Consider the following 18,918-nt stretch of genomic DNA (forward strand, 5'->3'; position numbering starts at 1 on the left):
AGTACTGTACTGTACTCAAGACTCCTGAGTGCAACTTGCTGTCTCCCCCTTGTGGCGAAATACGTTACCAGTGTCTGGAGAGGTGCCACTAATGTTTCAAGATAATTGGAAAATAATAGTTTTTGCAGGTGTACAATTATATGTACACAGGGTGAAAAAAAGACTTTGCTTCTGTCAGAAATAGATCAAAGTCTACATTTTATTATTTCTACAAAATAGGTGAGATACAACACAGCTCGTCACTTATGTAAATTAAACATGAAAAAGAAGTGAAATTGTCAACATTGAGGTCAAGTTACAAAAACACAACAGTAAATAATCGTGCATGCAAAAATGACTTCATACAAATAATGTACAGCAATTTCATTTGCTTTCAGATCTGCTATCTGAATACTAGTACTAGCTAATCTCACCAAAAACAATAAACAGCAAATGGCAAAAATTCATCCAATGCTACATTCAATAATGCCACAAGATGTTTGGTCACACATCTGGATTGGAGAATATCAGTAGTTTGATAATCATCAAGTTGATTATCCGCAAAGTCAATCATCATGTCATATTGTTGTATTTAAATTACAAAATGATCTTTTTTAAATGTGAAAAAAGACAACAGTGAAACTCATTAAAAAAATAAAAACGTAAAAATATTCTTGCTCATGCAAATGGCTTACTAGATTTTAAAATGTTATGTATTCAGGCAAACATTGCTATCAGTGCACACGTATGGAGACAAATTTTAAAAAGGGACCAAATACAGAGTATCTGCCATGAAATAAGACATGAGGTAAATTGTGATTGGCAGCTGCATCTGCTGGTATTAACGTCCAATATTGAACATTTAATAAGTAACTACGGCAAATGTCACAAATACAACCCCAATTCCAATGACATTGGGACGTTGTGTTAAACATAAATAAAAACAGAATACAATGATTTGCAAATCGTGTTCAACCTATATTTAATTGAATGGACTACAAAAACAAGATATTTAATGTTAAAACTGATAAACATTGTTGTTTTTAGCAAATAATCATTAACTTTTAATTTTATGGCTGCAACAGTTTCCAAAAAAGCTGGGAGAGGTGGCAAAAAAGACTGAGAAAGTTGAGGAATGCTCATCAAACACCTGTTTGGAACATCCCACAGGTGAACAGGCTAATTGGGAACCATGATTGGTATAAAAGGAGCTTCCCTGAATTGCTCAGTCATTCACAAGCAAAGATGGGGCGAGGTTCACCTCTTTGTGAACAAGGGTGTGAGAAAATAGTCGAACAGTTTAAGGACAATGTTCCTCAACGTACAATTCCAAGGAAATTAGAGATTTCATCATCTACGGTCCATATCATCATCAAAAGGTTCAGAGAATCTGGAGAAATCACTGCATGTAAGCGGCAAGGCCGAAAACCAGCATCGAATGGCCGTGACCCTCGATCCCTCAGGCTCCACTGCATCAAAAACCGACATCAATGTGTAAAGGATCTCACGACATGGGCTCAGGAACACTTCAGAAAACCAATGTCAGTAAATACAGTTCGGTGCAACATCCGTAAGTGCAACTTGAAACTCTACAATGCAAAGCAAAAGCCATTTATCAACAACACCCAGAAATGCCGCCGGCTTCTCTGGGCCCGAGCTCATCTAAGATGGAGTGATGCAAAGTGGGCAAGTGTTCTGTGGTCCGACGAGTCCACATTTCAAATAGTTTTTGGAAATTGTGGACGTCGTGACCTCCGGGCCAAAGAGGAAAAGAACCATCCGGACTGTTATGGACGCAAAGTTGAAAAGCCAGCATCTGTGATGGTACGGGGCTGTGTTAGTGCCAATGGCATGGGTAACTTACACATCTGTGAAGGCACCATTAATGCTGAAAGGTACGTACACGTTTTGGAGAAACATATGCTGCTATCCAAGCAACGTCTTTTTCATGGACGCCCGTGCTTATTTCAGCAAGACAATGCCAAACCACATTCTGCACGTGTTACAACAGCGTGCCTTTGTAGTAAAAGAGAGCGGGTACTAGACTGGCCTGTCTACAGTTCAGACCTGTCTCCCATTGAAAATGCGTGGCGCATTATGAAGCCTAAAATACGACAACGGAGACCCTGGACTGTTGAACAACGGAAGCTGTACATCAAGCAAGAATGGGAACGAATTCCACCTACAAAGCTTCAACAAGTAGTGTCCTCAGTTCCCAAACATTTGTTGAATGTTGTTAAAAGAAAAGGTGATGTAACATAGTGGTAAACATGACCCTGTCCCAGCTTTTTTGGAACATGTTGCAGCCATAAAATTCTAAGTTAATGATTATTTCCTAAAAACAAAGTTTATCAGTTTGAACATTAAATATCTTGTGTTTGTAGTGTATTCAATTAAATATAGGTTGAACATGATTTGCAAATCATTGTATTCTGTTTTTATTTATGTTTAACACAACATACCAACGGTGGCCGACTGGTTAGAGCGTCAGCCTCACAGTTCTGAGGACCCGGGTTCTATCCCCGGCCCCGCCTGTGTGGAGTTTGCATGTTCTCCCCGTGCCTGCGTGGGTTTTCTCCGGGCGCTCCGGTTTCCTCCCGCATCCCAAAAACATGCATGAATTGGAGACTCTAAATTGCCCGTAGGCATGACTGTGAGTGCGAATGGTTGTTTGTTCCTATGTGCCCTGCGATTGGCTGGCAACCAGTTGAGGGTGTACCCTGCCTCCTGCCCGATGACAGCTGGGATAGGCTCCAGCACGCCCGCGACCCTAGTGAGGAGAAGCGGCTCAGAAAATGGATGGATGGACAACGTACCAACGTCATTGGAATTGGGGTTGTACATTCAATTTTTTTTTTTGGTTCAATGTTATTGGTAGTGGAAAAAACCCAATATTATCGCAATTATGAGGGAACTGAAGTGGCTGTAGGGAAGTCACTGAGGCTTGGAAAGGCCATTCCGATCCAAAAAGTCTTTAAGCCTGGTGGGAAAATCTGTCATAACTCCTGTGGCTCCCAAATCAAATGCCCTCTGGAAGTCTTCTTCATCATTCAGCACCCAAATGTACACCTGAAACCAGACACAACAGTTGTAGTACGCTACGGTATTTCTGAACATACATGCAGATTTACTGTCGTCATTGAATGCATGACAAATAGCATCTGGCCCATTGCACCAAATCAGTGCCATTTGCTTGTTGTAACTCTCTAAAATAAACCTTGGTCTTTTTTTTTTTTTTTTTTGATAATAGACATATTGAACTACTCCAAATGTGTATTTGACCATCTCAGGAAACTATTTTCTTCATGTCATTGTTTTATTTGTACTGGAATGGCTGATTTCATGATGTGGGTTAAAAAAAAAAAAAAAAGGTGTGTGACATTGTACTCACAATCGCTTTGTGCACAATAACGTAGAAGTGACGGATCAAATTAATTGATTAATTCTCACCTGTATTCCCCTCGCAGTCAGATGCTGGAAGAGAGCTTTCCTCATCAACAAGCTACAAAGTAAAATAAGATTTTGCAATAAATATAGTGGGTATCAGCATTAGATTAAAAAAAAGGCGCTTTAGCAAGTATGGACTTGAGGAGGGAACCAGAAATCCCAAATCATAATCAGTCACAATAGAAAACAAAGCCTTTTATCGTCACTATACACACGTACAACGAGAAGTCACAAAGTTAATTTATTGACTGACTGCCAAAGGTGATGAGTGACTCACCTGTCTGCAAGCCAGGTGATGAGACGCTGACTCTTGGTTATTCTGTTTGGATCATAAAGTCTGTAAAGACGAAAAATAGATTTAAAAAAACAAACAAAAAAACAATACTAATAATTTGGATGCCAGTAACAAAAAGATACCACTAAAATAACAATAATCCTCAATTCATACAAGGGCACAGGTGGGCAAACTTTTTGTGATCAAGGGTACACCCTGAACTGGTCGCCAGCCAATCGCAGGGCACATATCAACAAACACTCACATTCACACCTACGGGCAATTCCGAGTCCTCAATTAACCAACCGTGCATGTTTTTGGGATGTGGGAGGAAACCGGAGTACCCGGAGAAAACCCACGCAGCCACGGGGAGAACATGCGAACTCCACACAGGCGGGGCCAGATTTTAATCAGAGTCTTCAGAACTGTGAGGCAGATGTCCCCAAAAAAAGAAAAATTACTGTTAAATGGTTTTCGATTGGCATCATGCAGTGTTGCCACAGTTACCTTGAGAAAGTAACTTAGTTACTTTAGTGATTACTTGATCTTAAAAGTAACTAAGTTACGTTACTGATTACTTGATTTCAAAAGTTAGAAAAAAGTAACTTTTTAGTTACTTCCAGCAGCTGCCAAGTGGCAGGAATATCACTTAGCCACAGTACAAAAAAAGCATTAGCTTAACCGAGCCCATTGCTTGGTAATGTACGCCACACAAGTTACAGACTGATGTCATCAACATAAACCAATAACATAAACATTAGTGTAGTTGAAGCCACATTAAATCAGCAACTTAGTGCAGACTTAACATGCTAACACAGTTCAGTAAGTACCTAAATGTAAATAAGCACACTATTCTCAGTACACTTCTCTAATCACTTGTAACTGATAAATAGATAGATGCTGATTGTGGTCCATGAAGGCAACTGTGTGTGCGTGTACGTAAACATGACAGTGACATAAACACACACACACACCATTGCTCCAACCACAGTAATTTTGATGCCAAGAGCGAGAAAACGTTTTCGCTCCCAGTAACAGCTCTTTAACTAGCAAAGCTGTGGGTGATTGGGGGGTGCGGGAGGGGCACTTACTACATGATGTCAGCCGTGCAGCGCGTTCAACCAGCTCACAGTCCAGACTCCAGACAAAGTTGAAAGTTCTCACTTTTCATTGTAAATATTATTTAAGCAAAGTCTGGACGTCCTTGCTAAAGCTACTGCCCCCGCGACCCGACCTCGGATAAGCGGTCGAAAATGGATGGATGGATGGATGCAAGTCCTTCAGTGAGTCAGTCTTTACCCTCCATGACCGACTTATGACCGCGCACTTCGGTATGAATGATTAACCCCCAATGCATTGTGCGTTTAACACGCCAGTTAAACTGTATTCTTCAAGTGTAAATTAAAAAAAGTAACAACAATCAAATGCGCTTTTTACTAAGGAAAATAACAAAAATAGTGTGGCGAAAGTGAAATCGTGCATTTCTTTGCACTTTTATGCTACTGCACCGTCACTGTGCATTGTGTAATAAACAATCACTTCCCAATCGCTTTCTTCTATTTGTTCAAAAAAAAAAAAAAAAAAGTGGTCTCAGTTAACTGCTTCTGCGCAGCTGGAGTTCTCTTTGTTCGAATCACCAGTTACAAATTAGTACTTGGTGAGAGACATTGATGATGCAAAGGTAACTGCTAGTGTTGGCTTGAAGAAGTAACTGTAGTCTAATTACTTTCCCGCGTTACTTTGCTCGTTACTCAAAATGGAGGTATTTTTGGAGTAACACGTTACCGGGATCATGACACATAAATTATTTGCAACCTCCTGTGGATGCATAAGGGGTCTTCAAAGATTTGCCTAAAAAAGAAACGTTGCATGTCAAGGAAGTATGACATCTTCGCTGTTCAAAGATCTTCGTATTTTGGAGAAGATCGTCATCGGTAGAAGTAACAGTGAAATGGTTGCAAGTGTATGTTCTTGCTTTTCTGAGTGGTTATTTAAAAAATGCAAGCTTTCCAGCGATGGAGGTCTCATTATCTCTTGACATTTGAAAATTGCAAGTTGTGATGTTCTCCACTTTTTTTGAATTGACATTACTTCAAAGTAGAAGTAAGTTAGCATTCTTGGAAAAAATGTTGGTGGTAGCGTGTAGGTCTACTGAGCTTTTCTGTTCCATAATGCTAGGTCACGACTTGGATATAATTAAGTTAATGAACATTTTCCAGCATATGGAAAAACAAACAAACTATGTTGTTGTTTTTTAGAAATTAAGTTATTATTTGACTAGAGCATTAAATAAACTGTTTAAATTAAATACATTGCAGAGGTGTACTTACCTTTAAGGTGAGTTAAGACAGAAATACAAAGTATCAAATATTTGCTTCAATGTGACACAGCTGCCTACATCATGGCTTGCTTAGCTTTTGGATTTAAGAAGCCTGACTCTATAAGGAGGACTAAAGAGAAGAAGAGACCAATCTGTCAGTCAATCTACGTTCTCACTCTCACTTATGGTCACAAACTTTGGAAATCTGGGTTGCTCGGTTGGCCACTTTCAGCTTGTAGTGACCAGAAAGATGAGATAGACGCAGTACGTTTCCTCCGTAGATTGTCTGGGTTGCTCCATAGAAAAGAAGCTCGCTCATCACAAAGAGAGCGCCTCGATGTTTTCTCTGTGTAGTTAAAAGATATGGCTAGCGAGAGGGAACTCTGGACTCAGACTGTCCTAGTGACCCGGACACGGGACGTAAAATGGATGGATTTACTTAGTTCAGTCACTGTGTCACAGGCAGAATGAATTCCGATGCTGCACATGTGCATAATAAGCCCATGAATCGGTTAAGAGTAAAAATAATTGACCTCATGTGATCCAATGAGAATTTGTTGACTGATGCTATCTGCTTCTGATGTGTTTTTACTTACACTGCATCTGGAACGTATTCACAGCGCTTCACTTCTTCCAAATTTTATGTTACAGTCTCATTCCGAAATGGATTCAACCATCTTTTCCCCTCAAAATTCTACGCACATCTCATAACGTCAACATGTCCCAAGTTCCTTTTTTTTTTTAGATTTTTGCAAATGAATTAAAAATAAAAAACTAAGAAATCACTTGCACACAAGTAGTGACAACCTTTGCAGTGAAGGTCAAAACTAAGCTTAGAGCTCAAGCGTCAAACTGGTGGCCCAGGGGCCAGATCCGGCCCGCCGCATCATTTTATGTGGCCCCCGAAACAAATCAAAATCACTAATTGTGTACTGGTGTAATACCATTGAGATATTTACAAGCATTTTTTGTTACCAATCCACCTTTTGAAAATAAATTTAATAGTTGGAAAAACATGTTTTTATAGGCTTCTGATTTCAAAACTGGTTATTCATCAATGTGTTGTGTATACTGTAATTACAGTATTTGAGGTAATCTTTCATTTATATGGGTCCACAGCTGTAGCGGCCCGCCGAGGGAAGTCATAAGTCCGATTGTGGGCCGTGACAAAAATTAGTTTGACACCCCTGGCTTAGAGCATCCTGTTTCCACAGATCATTTTTTTAAATGTTTCTACATCTTATTGGAGTCTACCTGTGTTTTATGTCCAAACAAAAATTACGTCGTGTTCTACTTTTCCATACATACATATTTACTTACTTGTTAACAATATTGGGCATTGGGATCTCCAAGAACTGTTCCTTTAAGGGAACAAAAGGGAGCAGGCCGGTATAGAAGAGGCCCAACAACTGCAACACTCTGGGAAAGCTAAACAACACAGGAATGCGAGGGTTCTGCAAAACATGAATCCAAGATAGTCAGGAATTACTGTGAACTCTGGGAATGATTTGTCTTGAAATTACCATACAAAATTCTACTGAATGGTGACGTGGAAACAGAAAACATACCTCTTTGTAACATTTCCTGACGATCTGGTTGCTGGCATTGCCCCATACTGTAAGATGCTCTCGGTCATATTTTGCGACCAGCTCGGACACCTGCCGCGCAAATACATTTTCAAAACATAATCTGAATTTAGAATTGAATTGTGTCTATGACACTGACATAAAGCGGTAGCAAACAAAATTAAAAAGCTGTAGTGCAGCATAGATGGCCAGGGACGCACGTACACACCTTCTTGATGAGTGTGTCGTCGTCGACCTTGATGTCAATGTTGACAGGGGTGTTGGGAAATGCTTCGAAAACATCCTTGAGCAGAGGAATGCGTTTGTCCTCTCCCGCCTCGCAAAAACACTCTGGGCGCACAAGGACAAGTCGAGAACAGGGTCAGCGTCAGACGACGTGACGGTCAAGGCCACTCCTCGCAATAAAAAAATGATTGTAATTATGTAATGGAGCCTCCGTGGGATGTTTATCGTTTTACATTGTTAGCCGTCGGATTAATTGCTCCACGTGACTACTTTACTTGATTTCAAAAGTTAGAAAAAAGTAACTTTTTAGTTACTTCCAGCAGCTGCCAAGTGGCAGGAATATCACTTAGCCACAGTACAAAAAAAGCATTAGCTTAACCGAGCCCATTGCTTGGTAATGTACGCCACACAAGTTACAGACTGATGTCATCAACATAAACCAATAACATAAACATTAGTGTAGTTGAAGCCACATTAAATCAGCAACTTAGTGCAGACTTAACATGCTAACACAGTTCGACGACGTGACGGTCAAGGCCACTCCTCGCAATAAAAAAATGATTGTAATTATGTAATGGAGCCTCCGTGGGATGTTTATCGTTTTACATTGTCAGCCGTCGGATTAATTGCTCCACGTGACTAGCGAGTGTGCATGGGAGTCCACCAGCCGGAGACACTCACCCCTTTCAAAGGTTACAGCCAGTTTGCAGAGGTATGGCGGCAACTCCTGCACAGAGCAAACAGCAGACAGTGGAGCAGGAGTGGAGACTTAAGGCCAAATATGGAGGTGAAGTGAATGAGTGGGTGCCGTTCCTTCCCTTTCATGCCTTCTTAATATTGGCTGTCATCAATATTAAGAAGGCATGACAGGGCAGGAACGGCCCCCGCGATCAGAACCTGAGAGGTGTTCTGTTATTGGACTTCTGTGCTCATCACGGATTGTCCATAACGAACACCATGTTCAAGCATAAGGGTGTCCACACGTGCACTTGGCACCAGGACACCCTAGGTCGCAGTTCGATGATCGACTTTGTGGTCGTGTCATCGGACTTGCGGCCGCATGTCTTGGACACTCGGGCGAAAAGAGGGGCGGAGCTGTCAACTGATCACCACCTGGTGGTGAGTTGGCTCCGATGGTGGGGGAAGATGCCGGACCTGGCAGGCCCAAACGTACTGTGAGGGTCTGCTGGGAACGTCTGGCAAGATCCTCTCCGGCAGAACTTCACCCACGTCTCCAGGGAGGCGGGGGACATTGAGTCCGAGTGGACCATGTTCCGCGCCTCTATCGCCGAGGTGGCCGACCGGAGCTGTGGCCGTAAGGTAGTCGGTGCCTGTCGTGGCGGAAATCCCCGAACCCGTTGGTGGACACCAATGGTGAGGGATGCCGTCAAGCTGAAGAAGGAGTCCTATCGGGACTTTTTGACCTGTGGTACTCCTGAGGCAGCTTATGGGTACCGGCTGCCCAAGCGGAATGCAGCTTTGGTGGTCGCTGAGGCAAAAACTCGGGCATGGCAGGAGTTCGAGGAGGCCATGGAGAAAGACTTCCGGATGGCTTCGAGGAAATTCTGGTCCACCATCCGGCGTCTCAGGAGGGGAAAGCAGTGCACCACCAACACTGTGTATAGTGGGGATGGGGCGCTGCTGACCTCGACTCGGGACGTTGTGAGTCGGTGGAGAGAATACTTCGAAGACCTCCTCAATGCCACCAACACGCCTTACCATGAGGAAGCAAAGTCTGTGTTCTCTCAGGCGGGCTCTACTATCTCTGGGGTTGAGGTCATTACATTGTCGGGAGTATGTCGGACTCGTTTCCAGTGAGGATTGGACTACGCCAAGGCTGCCCTTTGTCACCGATTCTGTTCATAACCTTTATGGACAGAATTTCTAGGCGCAGCCGAGGCATACTTTGGTGGCCTCAGAATTGCATCTCTGCTTTTTGCAGATGATGTGGTTCTGTTCGCTTCATCAAGCTGTGATCTCCAAATCTCACTGGAGCGGTTTTCAGCCGAGTGTGAAGCGGCTGGGATGAGAATCAGCACCTTCAAGTCTGAGACCATGGTCCTCAGTCGGAAAAGGGTGGCGTGCCCTTTCCGGGTCGGGGATGAGATCCTGCCCCAAGTGGAGGAGTTCAAGTATCTTGGGGTCTTGTGAGGGAAGAATGGAACGGAAGATCGACAGGCGGATCGGTGCAGCGTCTGCAGTGATGCGGACTTTGTATCGTCCGATGTGGTAAATAAGGAGCTTAGCCGAAAGGCGAAGCTCTTGATTTACCGGTCGATCTACGTTCCTACCCTCATCTATGGGCACGAGTTGTGGCTCGTGACCGAAAGAACAAGATCCCGGATACAAGCGGCCGAAATGAGTTTCCTCTGCAGGGTGTCCGGGCTCTCCCTTAGCGATAGGGTGAAAAGCTCGGTCATCCGGGAGGATCTCAGAGTAGAGCCGCTGCTCCTTCACATCGAGAGGAGCCAGATGAGGTGGCTGGGGTATCTGATTCGGATGCCTCCCGGACACCTCCACGGTGAGGTGTTCCGGGCACGCCCCACCGGGAGGAGACCCCGGGGACGACCCAGGACACGCTGGAGAGACTATGTATCTCGGCTGGCCTGGGAACGCCTCGGGATCCCCCCCGGAAGAGCTGGATGAAGTGGCTGGGGAGAGGGAAGTCTGGACGTCCCTGCTACAGCTACTGCCCCCGCGACCCGACCGACCAAGCGGTAGAAAATGAATGGTGGACGAAAGGCTTTAATTTCAAGTGCTCGGAGGCCAAAAGGGCACGGAAATGCTAGCGTATCAAATTTAGCCATCCACACATCCATTTTCTACACTGCTTATCCGCATTCGGCTCTCTCACTTTTAGGCCGCCAGTCAATTGCAAGGGTCAGGGTCTTTGGTTATATCTTGTGATATAACCAATCCACGGGGAATATATAAGGCTGGAATAAAGAATGACGGATTCAATCTTTAAAATGTTACGCTCTTTAAATAGGTACAAAATAGACCCACAATAGGCCACAACATTAAGTACAATCTACAAGTCTTTTGCAAAAATAATACTTTACTTTTGTTTAACTGTGAGTATAAGCGATTCAGAGAATGGATGGATGGATTGGTTAAGGATTTTAAAATGTTCATTAAAACATTGCCTGTTCAGTTGATAAATGTTTAATGATGGCAACAGTTTAAACCTGGAACAAATTAAATTTTCCATATTTCCTAAGAGGTAATGATTTTAAAAAAAAAAGTATAAATTTGAGATTTCAATGAGTGCCCTATAACTCAAATGGTAACTCTGGTTAAAGGTCATCATCATAATCAGCTGATTGAATTACATGTTCAAATATGCACCAAAAAAAAAAAAAATGTCATCTTGAACCTTTATTCTCAAGTCTATACAGCGACATTGACGTATTTCACAATAAACACGTGTATGTTCCAAAGCAGGTACTGACCGCATATGCCATGTCGGAGATGTAGGCGTTAATGCCAGTTGCTCGCTGCAGATGTGGGTCATGTGACACCACAACCTGCTCATCCTTCGTCAGGTGGCAGTCGAGCTCCAACATGTCTGTGCCCAAAGCCACGGCGCTAAGTGGACCCACACACACGCGCGCGCGCACACACACGCGCGCGCACACACACACACACACACACACACACACACACACACACACACACACACACACACACACACACACACACTGTTCAGCTGCAGACTTTCAACCGATGCCGCGGTTTGAAGTTCAACTTACTGTTTGAAAGCCGCCATTGTGTTCTCTAGGTTCTCGGCTGCTCCTGCAAGTGTAGCACAATACTATTGTTTGATTTCTGTTTCATTTCGCTGTATAACACAACCAAAATATTAGAAATACCTCTCAGCATGATACATCTTTATTCCACAGTACCGCCACAAGAATAACAATCATATTTTAAAAAGAACACATATCAAACTGCCAATCAAAACGGATTTATAATCAGTGGTGGGACTGGGAAGTAGCAAAGTACAAACGCGTTGATGCTGTACGCAAGTACATTTTTCAGGTATCTGTACTTATTTTTCAGCTGCCTTTTGACAACCCCAATTCCAATGAAGTTGGGACATTATGTTAAACATAAATAAAAACAGAATACAATGATTTGCAAATCATGTTCCACCCATATGTAATTGAATACACTACAAAGACAAGATATTTAATGTTCAAACTGATAAAACTTTATTGTTTTTAGCAAGTAATCATTAACTTTGAATTTTATGGCTGCAACACATTCCAAAAAAGCTGGGACAGGGTCATGTTTACCACTGTGTTACATCACCTTTTCTTTTAACAACATTCAATATAGGTTGAACATGATTTGCAAATCATTGTATTCCCTTTTTATTTATGTTTAAGACAACATCCCAACTTCATTGGAATTGTACATCTACTCCCTACATTTGCAAACATAAATCTATACTTTCTTCTTCGTACTCTGTCACAATCTGCTTGTTACCTTTTTGGACACTTATCAGGAAGAAAAAAAACAGGGACAGCATCAATATGGAGCAACATGAACTGGGTGGCATGAACAATGACAAAACGAAAGATTCAGAGGTGCAAGATACTCCAAATCCCATGGCCTTATTTAAGAGAATTGTTTGATGTTGCCAGCTTCAAGAATGATTTGTGGCAAATGTGTTGTGTTTTGAGGGCATAAAAGCCTCAGGCAAGTCTAGTGAGCTTTTTTTCTCTTTCTTCTCAGTATGAGCACTATGGAACGTAATAAAAGAGGGAAACTATTTCTAGTGCAGAGAAGAGGTAGTATATAATTGACCGTCAAAATATTTCTTTACTTTTGTAATGTACTACAGTACATTTCAGGCACTTGTAGAGTAGTACTAAATGCTGTTGCATTTCATGCAAACGGCGCAGGTTTGATTCCCGGTCAGTATCCTCATAGCCAACCATTGCCCAAGCACTGATTTAAAAGAAAATAAATAAATGGGTCTTTGTTTTTTTTTAATAACACGTGTCTTCTACTTAAGTACTGAATAAATTTGCCACCTCTGTTTTTGTTGTTGCTTGTTTGTTTTTCCGTTGTATAGGATCTCCTGCGACTGAATTGCAATGTCATTAGGAAATAAATCATCCACGCCGCTTAGTTAAGAGATGACCACGGCTCTCTTACCTCCACGATGAGAAATGTGCTTGCTGTGGAACCTCTCTCTCTTCTTGCGGTGCAGTAGCGTTGGACATTTGAGCAGCAGCGCGGAGGTGAGGACGTAGCCGGTCACCGTGGACACAATGTAAACCGCACCATACATTTCCCCCCTCCACGCACACGCAGCTACGATCTGTTAGGAAAAACCTAGCGCCATGCGTTCAAACAGCGTGTAAAACCATCTTTTGCGTCGTTGTTTTTGGTAATATTAGCTTGCTAGCGTCCGAGTCCAGCTTGTCAAATCTTGAGACGCTTATCCTTTTCTTAAAAGAGTCTGGCAGTATGCCTTCTTTAACTGTACATTGAGCGTTTAAGTCCAAATTCTAGTCGTTAAATGTCCAGGTGCGTGTACAATGTTTATATCGTGGTCAGTCCGCCGCTATTGTTGATTATCGATCAGCTGTTTGTGTGCTTGCTTGCTATCGGCCGTTTGCGTAAGGTGCGGAGCTTCTCTTCTTCGTGTGCTGCGTCACAATCACGTTGAGAGGTTGAACTCAGCGACCAGCCACCATAAAGGCGCACTATCACCCCCTGCCGGACGCATGGGGTATGCGCATGTGATTCACAGTTAGCCATGAAAGAAACGTAAAGTGAATTTCACACAGTTGTGTACGGAAAGCGTATTGCATTCACTTGGATTAAAAAAAAAAAAAAAAAACGCCTGTTTTTCTGAGTAATTTTTTTGAGGGTTTGTTTTTCTGACTATTTTTTTCTGTGTTTCTGACAAATTTTTTTCCCACCTGTTTTTCTGACAAAACATTTTCCCACCTGTTGACTATTTTTTTCGGAGTTATCGGGACACATCGAATTTACGCGAGAACCTGCGAACTGCAAGTGACTCTTTGCGGAATCCGTATTAAGCAACATGACCGGTTTATTCAGTTTGATCAAGTTTTATTTTGATATGGGTTTAAGACACTGGGAGATACTCCTGTCTTTGAGTCACATAGATGGTATTGTTATTAGTTTGTCGACATTACGCAGGCACCTTAATTGAACCGGTAAATTAAACGTGTATGGGCAGGTTGAAGGTGTGCGAGCATTTAGTTGAGTCATTAGTGAGTCCGCAAAGAGTCACTTGTAGTTCGCAGGTTCTCGCGTGAGTTCGATGTGTCCCGATAACTCAGAAAAAAATTAGGCAGAAAAACAGAAAAAAAAAGTCAGAAAAACAGGTGGAAAAAAAGTAGTCAGAAAAACAGAAAAAATAGTCAGAAAAACAAAGCCCTCAGAAAAACAGGAGTTTTTTTGTTTTGTTATTTGTTCCCGGCTGGGCCTTCAGTGGGGACGTACCCAACTTAATCCACCATTATTGTCGCATTTATAGAAACCAGTAGTACTATACAAAAACCCAACCTCCACCAATTCATTAAAGACCATGTAAAGCGATTTCGGTGATGTACATTAAATATACATTAAATGTTTGCTGGAACCGTGCAAAGAATGACAACAATTTAGTATGCTACTGAATTAAACTCTTTCTCCCCCATTTCAATTGTCTGGATTTTTTTGGGCAGAGTTAAAAACAAGCCCAAGTACTCACTTGGCCCTAACCCACTATATTTGGTGCAATAGCCTGCTCCTATATTATAAGGAGGCAGACACGCTAAACACTGGCACACAGTTATTGTTATTACTATTTTCCCCAGTCTCCGATTTAAAGTTTAAACCCAATCGAAATGTGCCTGGTTTGTTTTCATTTAACGGTCATTTAAACCACTCAGTGTACTGCAAATGTGACTAAATTTGTTGACGGATTCATTACACACTCCACAACAGTTTGAACTTGTTGCTGCTACTTTTCGGACCGGCAATTCACTCTATTTCTGAATGGGATATTTATATTTTGTAGGTTTTTCCATTTCTTTGTTTTTTTGTACTGCATGTTTCAAAGAAAAAAGCTTATGAGTCAATCATTCAAAACCTCATCTATTTAATTTAGTCAAGATTAACTACCACTTATAGCTTTGTGTTCGATAATGGCACACAGTGCTAAACAGAGAACTTCCTTGGAACAATGTCCAAGTCTGAATTTTCAACGTGTACCAGTCAAAGTTCACTTGGTGCGATAAACTATACTGATAATGACATACACACCCTGACGAATAATACTTCGGCACATCATGTACTAGTCGTTTAATGTGGACAAATCATTACATTTACATTTAAAACAAATACTGTACATTTAAGGGAACAGCAAATGACTCTCAACCCGCCGCAAAGTTTAACAGATGTTCTGCAGCAGTGGGACTGTCTGGAAGAAGAGTATCAGCATGCTCAGGTAAGTAACCATCTGTAATCAACCCGTCATCAGTTTTAACAACATGCCTGCGCACAGTTATGTACTTACAAATCTATGTATATGTAACAAAGCAACCATTAAAATGTTTGTATTATGGATTATAATTCCCAAGAGGAATGTTATCCGTGTTCGGCATAATTTCCTATGGTTATTGATATTCTGTAGTTGTATTTGTTGTCGTTCAGGAGACACATAGGATGTACCTACAAAAACTGGATGAAATTTCCAAACTGCAAAAGAGCTGCTCTTCCTCCATTTGCCTTCAACGAATACGGCTCAAGGGGATGCACGCCCTGGTGAAAAGGTAATTGTCAACACACACACACGCAGCTGAAGAGGGAAACTTCCAAACAGGCACCAACAAAGCGATTTGTAGGTGATCTAGAACCCTGGTCATGTGTTTTTATTTCATATCAATCGACCAGGTGCAGCAAAGGACTGTCGGAGGAAGATGCCCTTGATGAAATAAAAGAGAAAATAAAGATGCAAACCAATGCTTTCTTTGAAATGGAAGCCTTCCTCCCCAAGAAAAATGGGTGACAAATTCAACAGTATCAAAATTGCTACCGAAACACGTTCATGCTCGTATTAAATTGTTTCAATTATATTCTTGTATTACCAGCATATTATTGGTTATATAAAGAAAGAAATTAGGACAGAGGGTCACTATGATTTTTTTTTCATTTCAGGCTGTACCTCAGTCTGGTTCTCGGAAATGTGAATGTCACTCTGCTCAGCAAACAGTTAAAGTAAGTGCTGTTTTTTTTTTTTCTTTTTTTCCTTTTTAAAACTGTATGGTGACCTTTTATTGGTCAGGCTACGGCACATAGCCAGTGACGATCCCATAGGCATCGAACTAACTTCATATAGTCCACATAGACTGTGCGGTTATGAATATTTCTGCTCATAACATTTTGAATCCTCATCATCAGATTTGCCTACAAAGACGAATATGAGAAGTTCAAGCTGTACCTCACTGTTGTGCTGCTGCTGTTTTCCTTTACATGCTTTTTCTTTGTGAGCTACAGGTAAGAATTTCCATCCAGCGAAAGTGTTGTCCTTGCCATGTGTGAAAAATACATTTGTGTTTACTTCTTGTCCATGGCTTCAGATTCCTTGATGCTATTCTCAACTTCCTGCTGGTGTGGTATTACTGCACATTAACAATCAGGGAAAGTATCCTCATCACCAATGGCTCCAGGTCAGTCCTATGTATAATCCTGAAGTCATTTGTACTTTTAAAAAATGATATTGGAAAATCATGTTCTATATGTCACCTACATTCTAGAATCAAAGGCTGGTGGGTTTTCCATCATTACATCTCAGCTTTTTTGTCTGGTGTAATGCTGACATGGTGGGTAAATAGAAAGCCCTTAACAACCGATGCTAAACACACACAGACTATTTGAAGTCAAAGGTTTTCCGGCACTTGTATGGTTAAAATGTCCTCCATTCTGCACTCAAGGCCAGATGGCAACTTGTACAAGATATTCAGGAACCAGTTCCTGGCTTACTCCCTCTATCAAAGTAAGGTCGAGTCTTTGGAAAAGTATGTCCAATCAGAGTCTTACTTACACTGACTTGTAAACATGAACATGCAGGTTTTGTTCAATGTCTACAGTGTTATTATCAGAGTGGATGTCTATACAGACTCAGAGCCCTGGGAGAAAGACACAACATGGACCTTACTGTAGGTAAATATGGTTCACAGAGCATGGGCAACTAATAAAGACGCTGTTTGCAGGCCATGTACAAATAATTATACTTCACAATTCAGATGATTCATGTAGTGGCATTAAAGGTACATGGTTGATTTCTATTCTTAGAGGGATTTCAGTCCTGGATGTGGAAAGGGCTGACATTTCTTTTGCCCTTCCTGTTTTTCGGTCACGTGAGTATCCTGTCTACGAAATGGCCTTAAATGAGGCCAACATGAGTTTGCATCAAGAAATTACACTATGTCATGGTTTAGAAAGTATGATACCCACAATCACATGCACATGACTCCTGGCAGCGTTCTGCATGTTTACATGATTAGATCTGATAGGGGTTTACATTTTTTGTGTAATATTTGGTGTGCTTATATTTGTTGGATATGTTGTTGCATTTAAAAACAAAACACAAGCCTACGACCTCCTGTTTTGTCTTGTAGTTCTGGCAGCTCTTCAATAGTCTCTCTCTCTTCAGAATGGCTCAGCTCCCAGACTGCAAAGAATGGCAGGTTAGCGCTCGCTGACAAAGTCCAGTTTTCTACTCCCTCTTATTGCTTTGCATCGACATTAAACATCTACACTCATTAATTCAGAGGCATGTCTTATTCGCTGCACAATTAGGCAACCATTTGGAGTTTATCTTATGTCGAGATGTAGTTTGGATTTCTCAAAGTTTACCTTTCAAGATAAAAAGCTTGTCAAGATTGCACTACAATGTTTGAGGAAACCTTTTAATCTCATTGTACATTATCTACATGCCTCTCCATTATCCGTGTATGTAAAAATCAACCATAGCAGTCATTCACCTTCATACTCTGTTACAGGTCTTGGTGTGCAGCCTCTGCTTCTTTATTCTGTTCATGGGTAACTTCTTCACTACTCTTGCTGTGGTCTATCAGAAGCTCGAAAGGAGGAATCAGAAAACGAAGATCCTGTGATACAAACTGTATTAGTGGCTGTTCAAGTCTTTTAGTCAATCAATGTAATCAAGTCTGACTTCTATAGAACTGAAAGTCATATGCCATGAAAATATAGATTCGTGTATTAGAAAGCTCAGTATGTTTTTTTGCGATCAATGTTTGAGACTTGCTTTTTATATGCATTGACCTTTTATCTAATGATATTTTTAATACATATTTGTTTATCACATTTCTCAAGGTTAATATACTACTATGTATTTGTGTGTACTTTAATTTGTTTTGTTGTGTCTGTTGAATAATGTAGATATACATCACATTATTGTGTGTACGTATTTTATTTAGTGGTAGAAAGTAACCAAGTACAAATACTTTGTGTCTGTAGATCTTTATATTATATAGATTTATGACTGAAATAGTGGGGACAACGTCGAACTTCAACTGGCATCTTGAAAGAAAACAAACACAGGTAAGCTCACGTTAACTGTAACACCAACGAATCCAAATTTGTCTTTTTAAGATGAATATTTTAAGAATGAGGTTTTAATTCCACCTTAAATTGCCGTTGTTATGAGACCTCAGTGTACACGTTTACGTCACAAATCACTGCAGTCTCTTATGTTTCTTAATTGCAACCAAGATCCTCTTTAAACCTTCATTTTTAAATACATGCAATGATTTTTATTTTTATTTTTTTGCAAAAATTTCGTCACAATTTTTTTTAAGATTTTAGATTTTTGCATTTTGTGCTTTGAAAGAGTTGCAGACACCATGTTGTTGGCTGTGAAATGTATTTAAAAGAAAATTCAAATTAAAAAGAGAATGCTCTTTAACTGCTCAACCTTGTTATGGTTTTTAAAATTGTTTTTTTTTATATAGTCTTGGGTCTTGTCACGGCCTCGGCTTGTCTCGGTCTTGGTGTTGACTTGGTCTCAACTCCCGAAAGTCTAGTTCTCATCT

The 18,918-nt window shown here is 41.1% G+C and overlaps 2 protein-coding genes across 5 annotated transcripts; one reads left to right on the plus strand and one right to left on the minus strand.

Moving 5' to 3' along the window:
• Positions 1-181: 181 nt before the first annotated feature.
• gdpd1 (glycerophosphodiester phosphodiesterase domain containing 1) lies at positions 182-13,494 on the minus strand. The gene is made up of 10 exons (XM_061780941.1): positions 12,998-13,494; positions 11,584-11,626; positions 11,284-11,419; positions 8,513-8,558; positions 7,815-7,936; positions 7,589-7,678; positions 7,341-7,474; positions 3,704-3,763; positions 3,430-3,481; positions 182-3,048 (listed from the first exon to the last, which is right to left on the minus strand). Exons 1-10 carry the CDS (start codon positions 13,131-13,133, stop codon positions 2,914-2,916), a joined length of 954 nt encoding a protein of 317 aa, XP_061636925.1. The 5' UTR covers positions 13,134-13,494; the 3' UTR covers positions 182-2,913.
• On the plus strand, positions 12,836-18,799 carry LOC133481803 (ion channel TACAN-like). Of its 4 annotated transcripts, XM_061780939.1 has the most exons (13): positions 12,836-13,083; positions 15,218-15,308; positions 15,515-15,633; positions 15,755-15,865; positions 16,019-16,078; positions 16,262-16,357; positions 16,441-16,530; positions 16,618-16,683; positions 16,795-16,856; positions 16,931-17,023; positions 17,156-17,220; positions 17,482-17,550; positions 17,866-18,799. In XM_061780939.1, exons 2-13 carry the CDS (start codon positions 15,228-15,230, stop codon positions 17,977-17,979), a joined length of 1,026 nt encoding a protein of 341 aa, XP_061636923.1. In that variant the 5' UTR covers positions 12,836-13,083; positions 15,218-15,227; the 3' UTR covers positions 17,980-18,799. The 4 variants fall into 4 exon arrangements, 3 of the variants coding, with proteins under 3 accessions (XP_061636923.1, XP_061636922.1, XP_061636924.1); XM_061780938.1 differs by lacking the exon at positions 12,836-13,083 and having other exon boundaries at positions 15,079-15,308; XM_061780940.1 differs by lacking the exon at positions 12,836-13,083 and having other exon boundaries at positions 15,079-15,308; positions 16,951-17,023.
• The last annotated feature ends 119 nt before the right edge of the window (positions 18,800-18,918 follow it).

This window comes from Phyllopteryx taeniolatus, chromosome 8, assembly GCF_024500385.1.
Source record: "Phyllopteryx taeniolatus isolate TA_2022b chromosome 8, UOR_Ptae_1.2, whole genome shotgun sequence".
In the NCBI taxonomy this organism is placed as follows: Eukaryota; Metazoa; Chordata; class Actinopteri; order Syngnathiformes; family Syngnathidae; genus Phyllopteryx; species Phyllopteryx taeniolatus.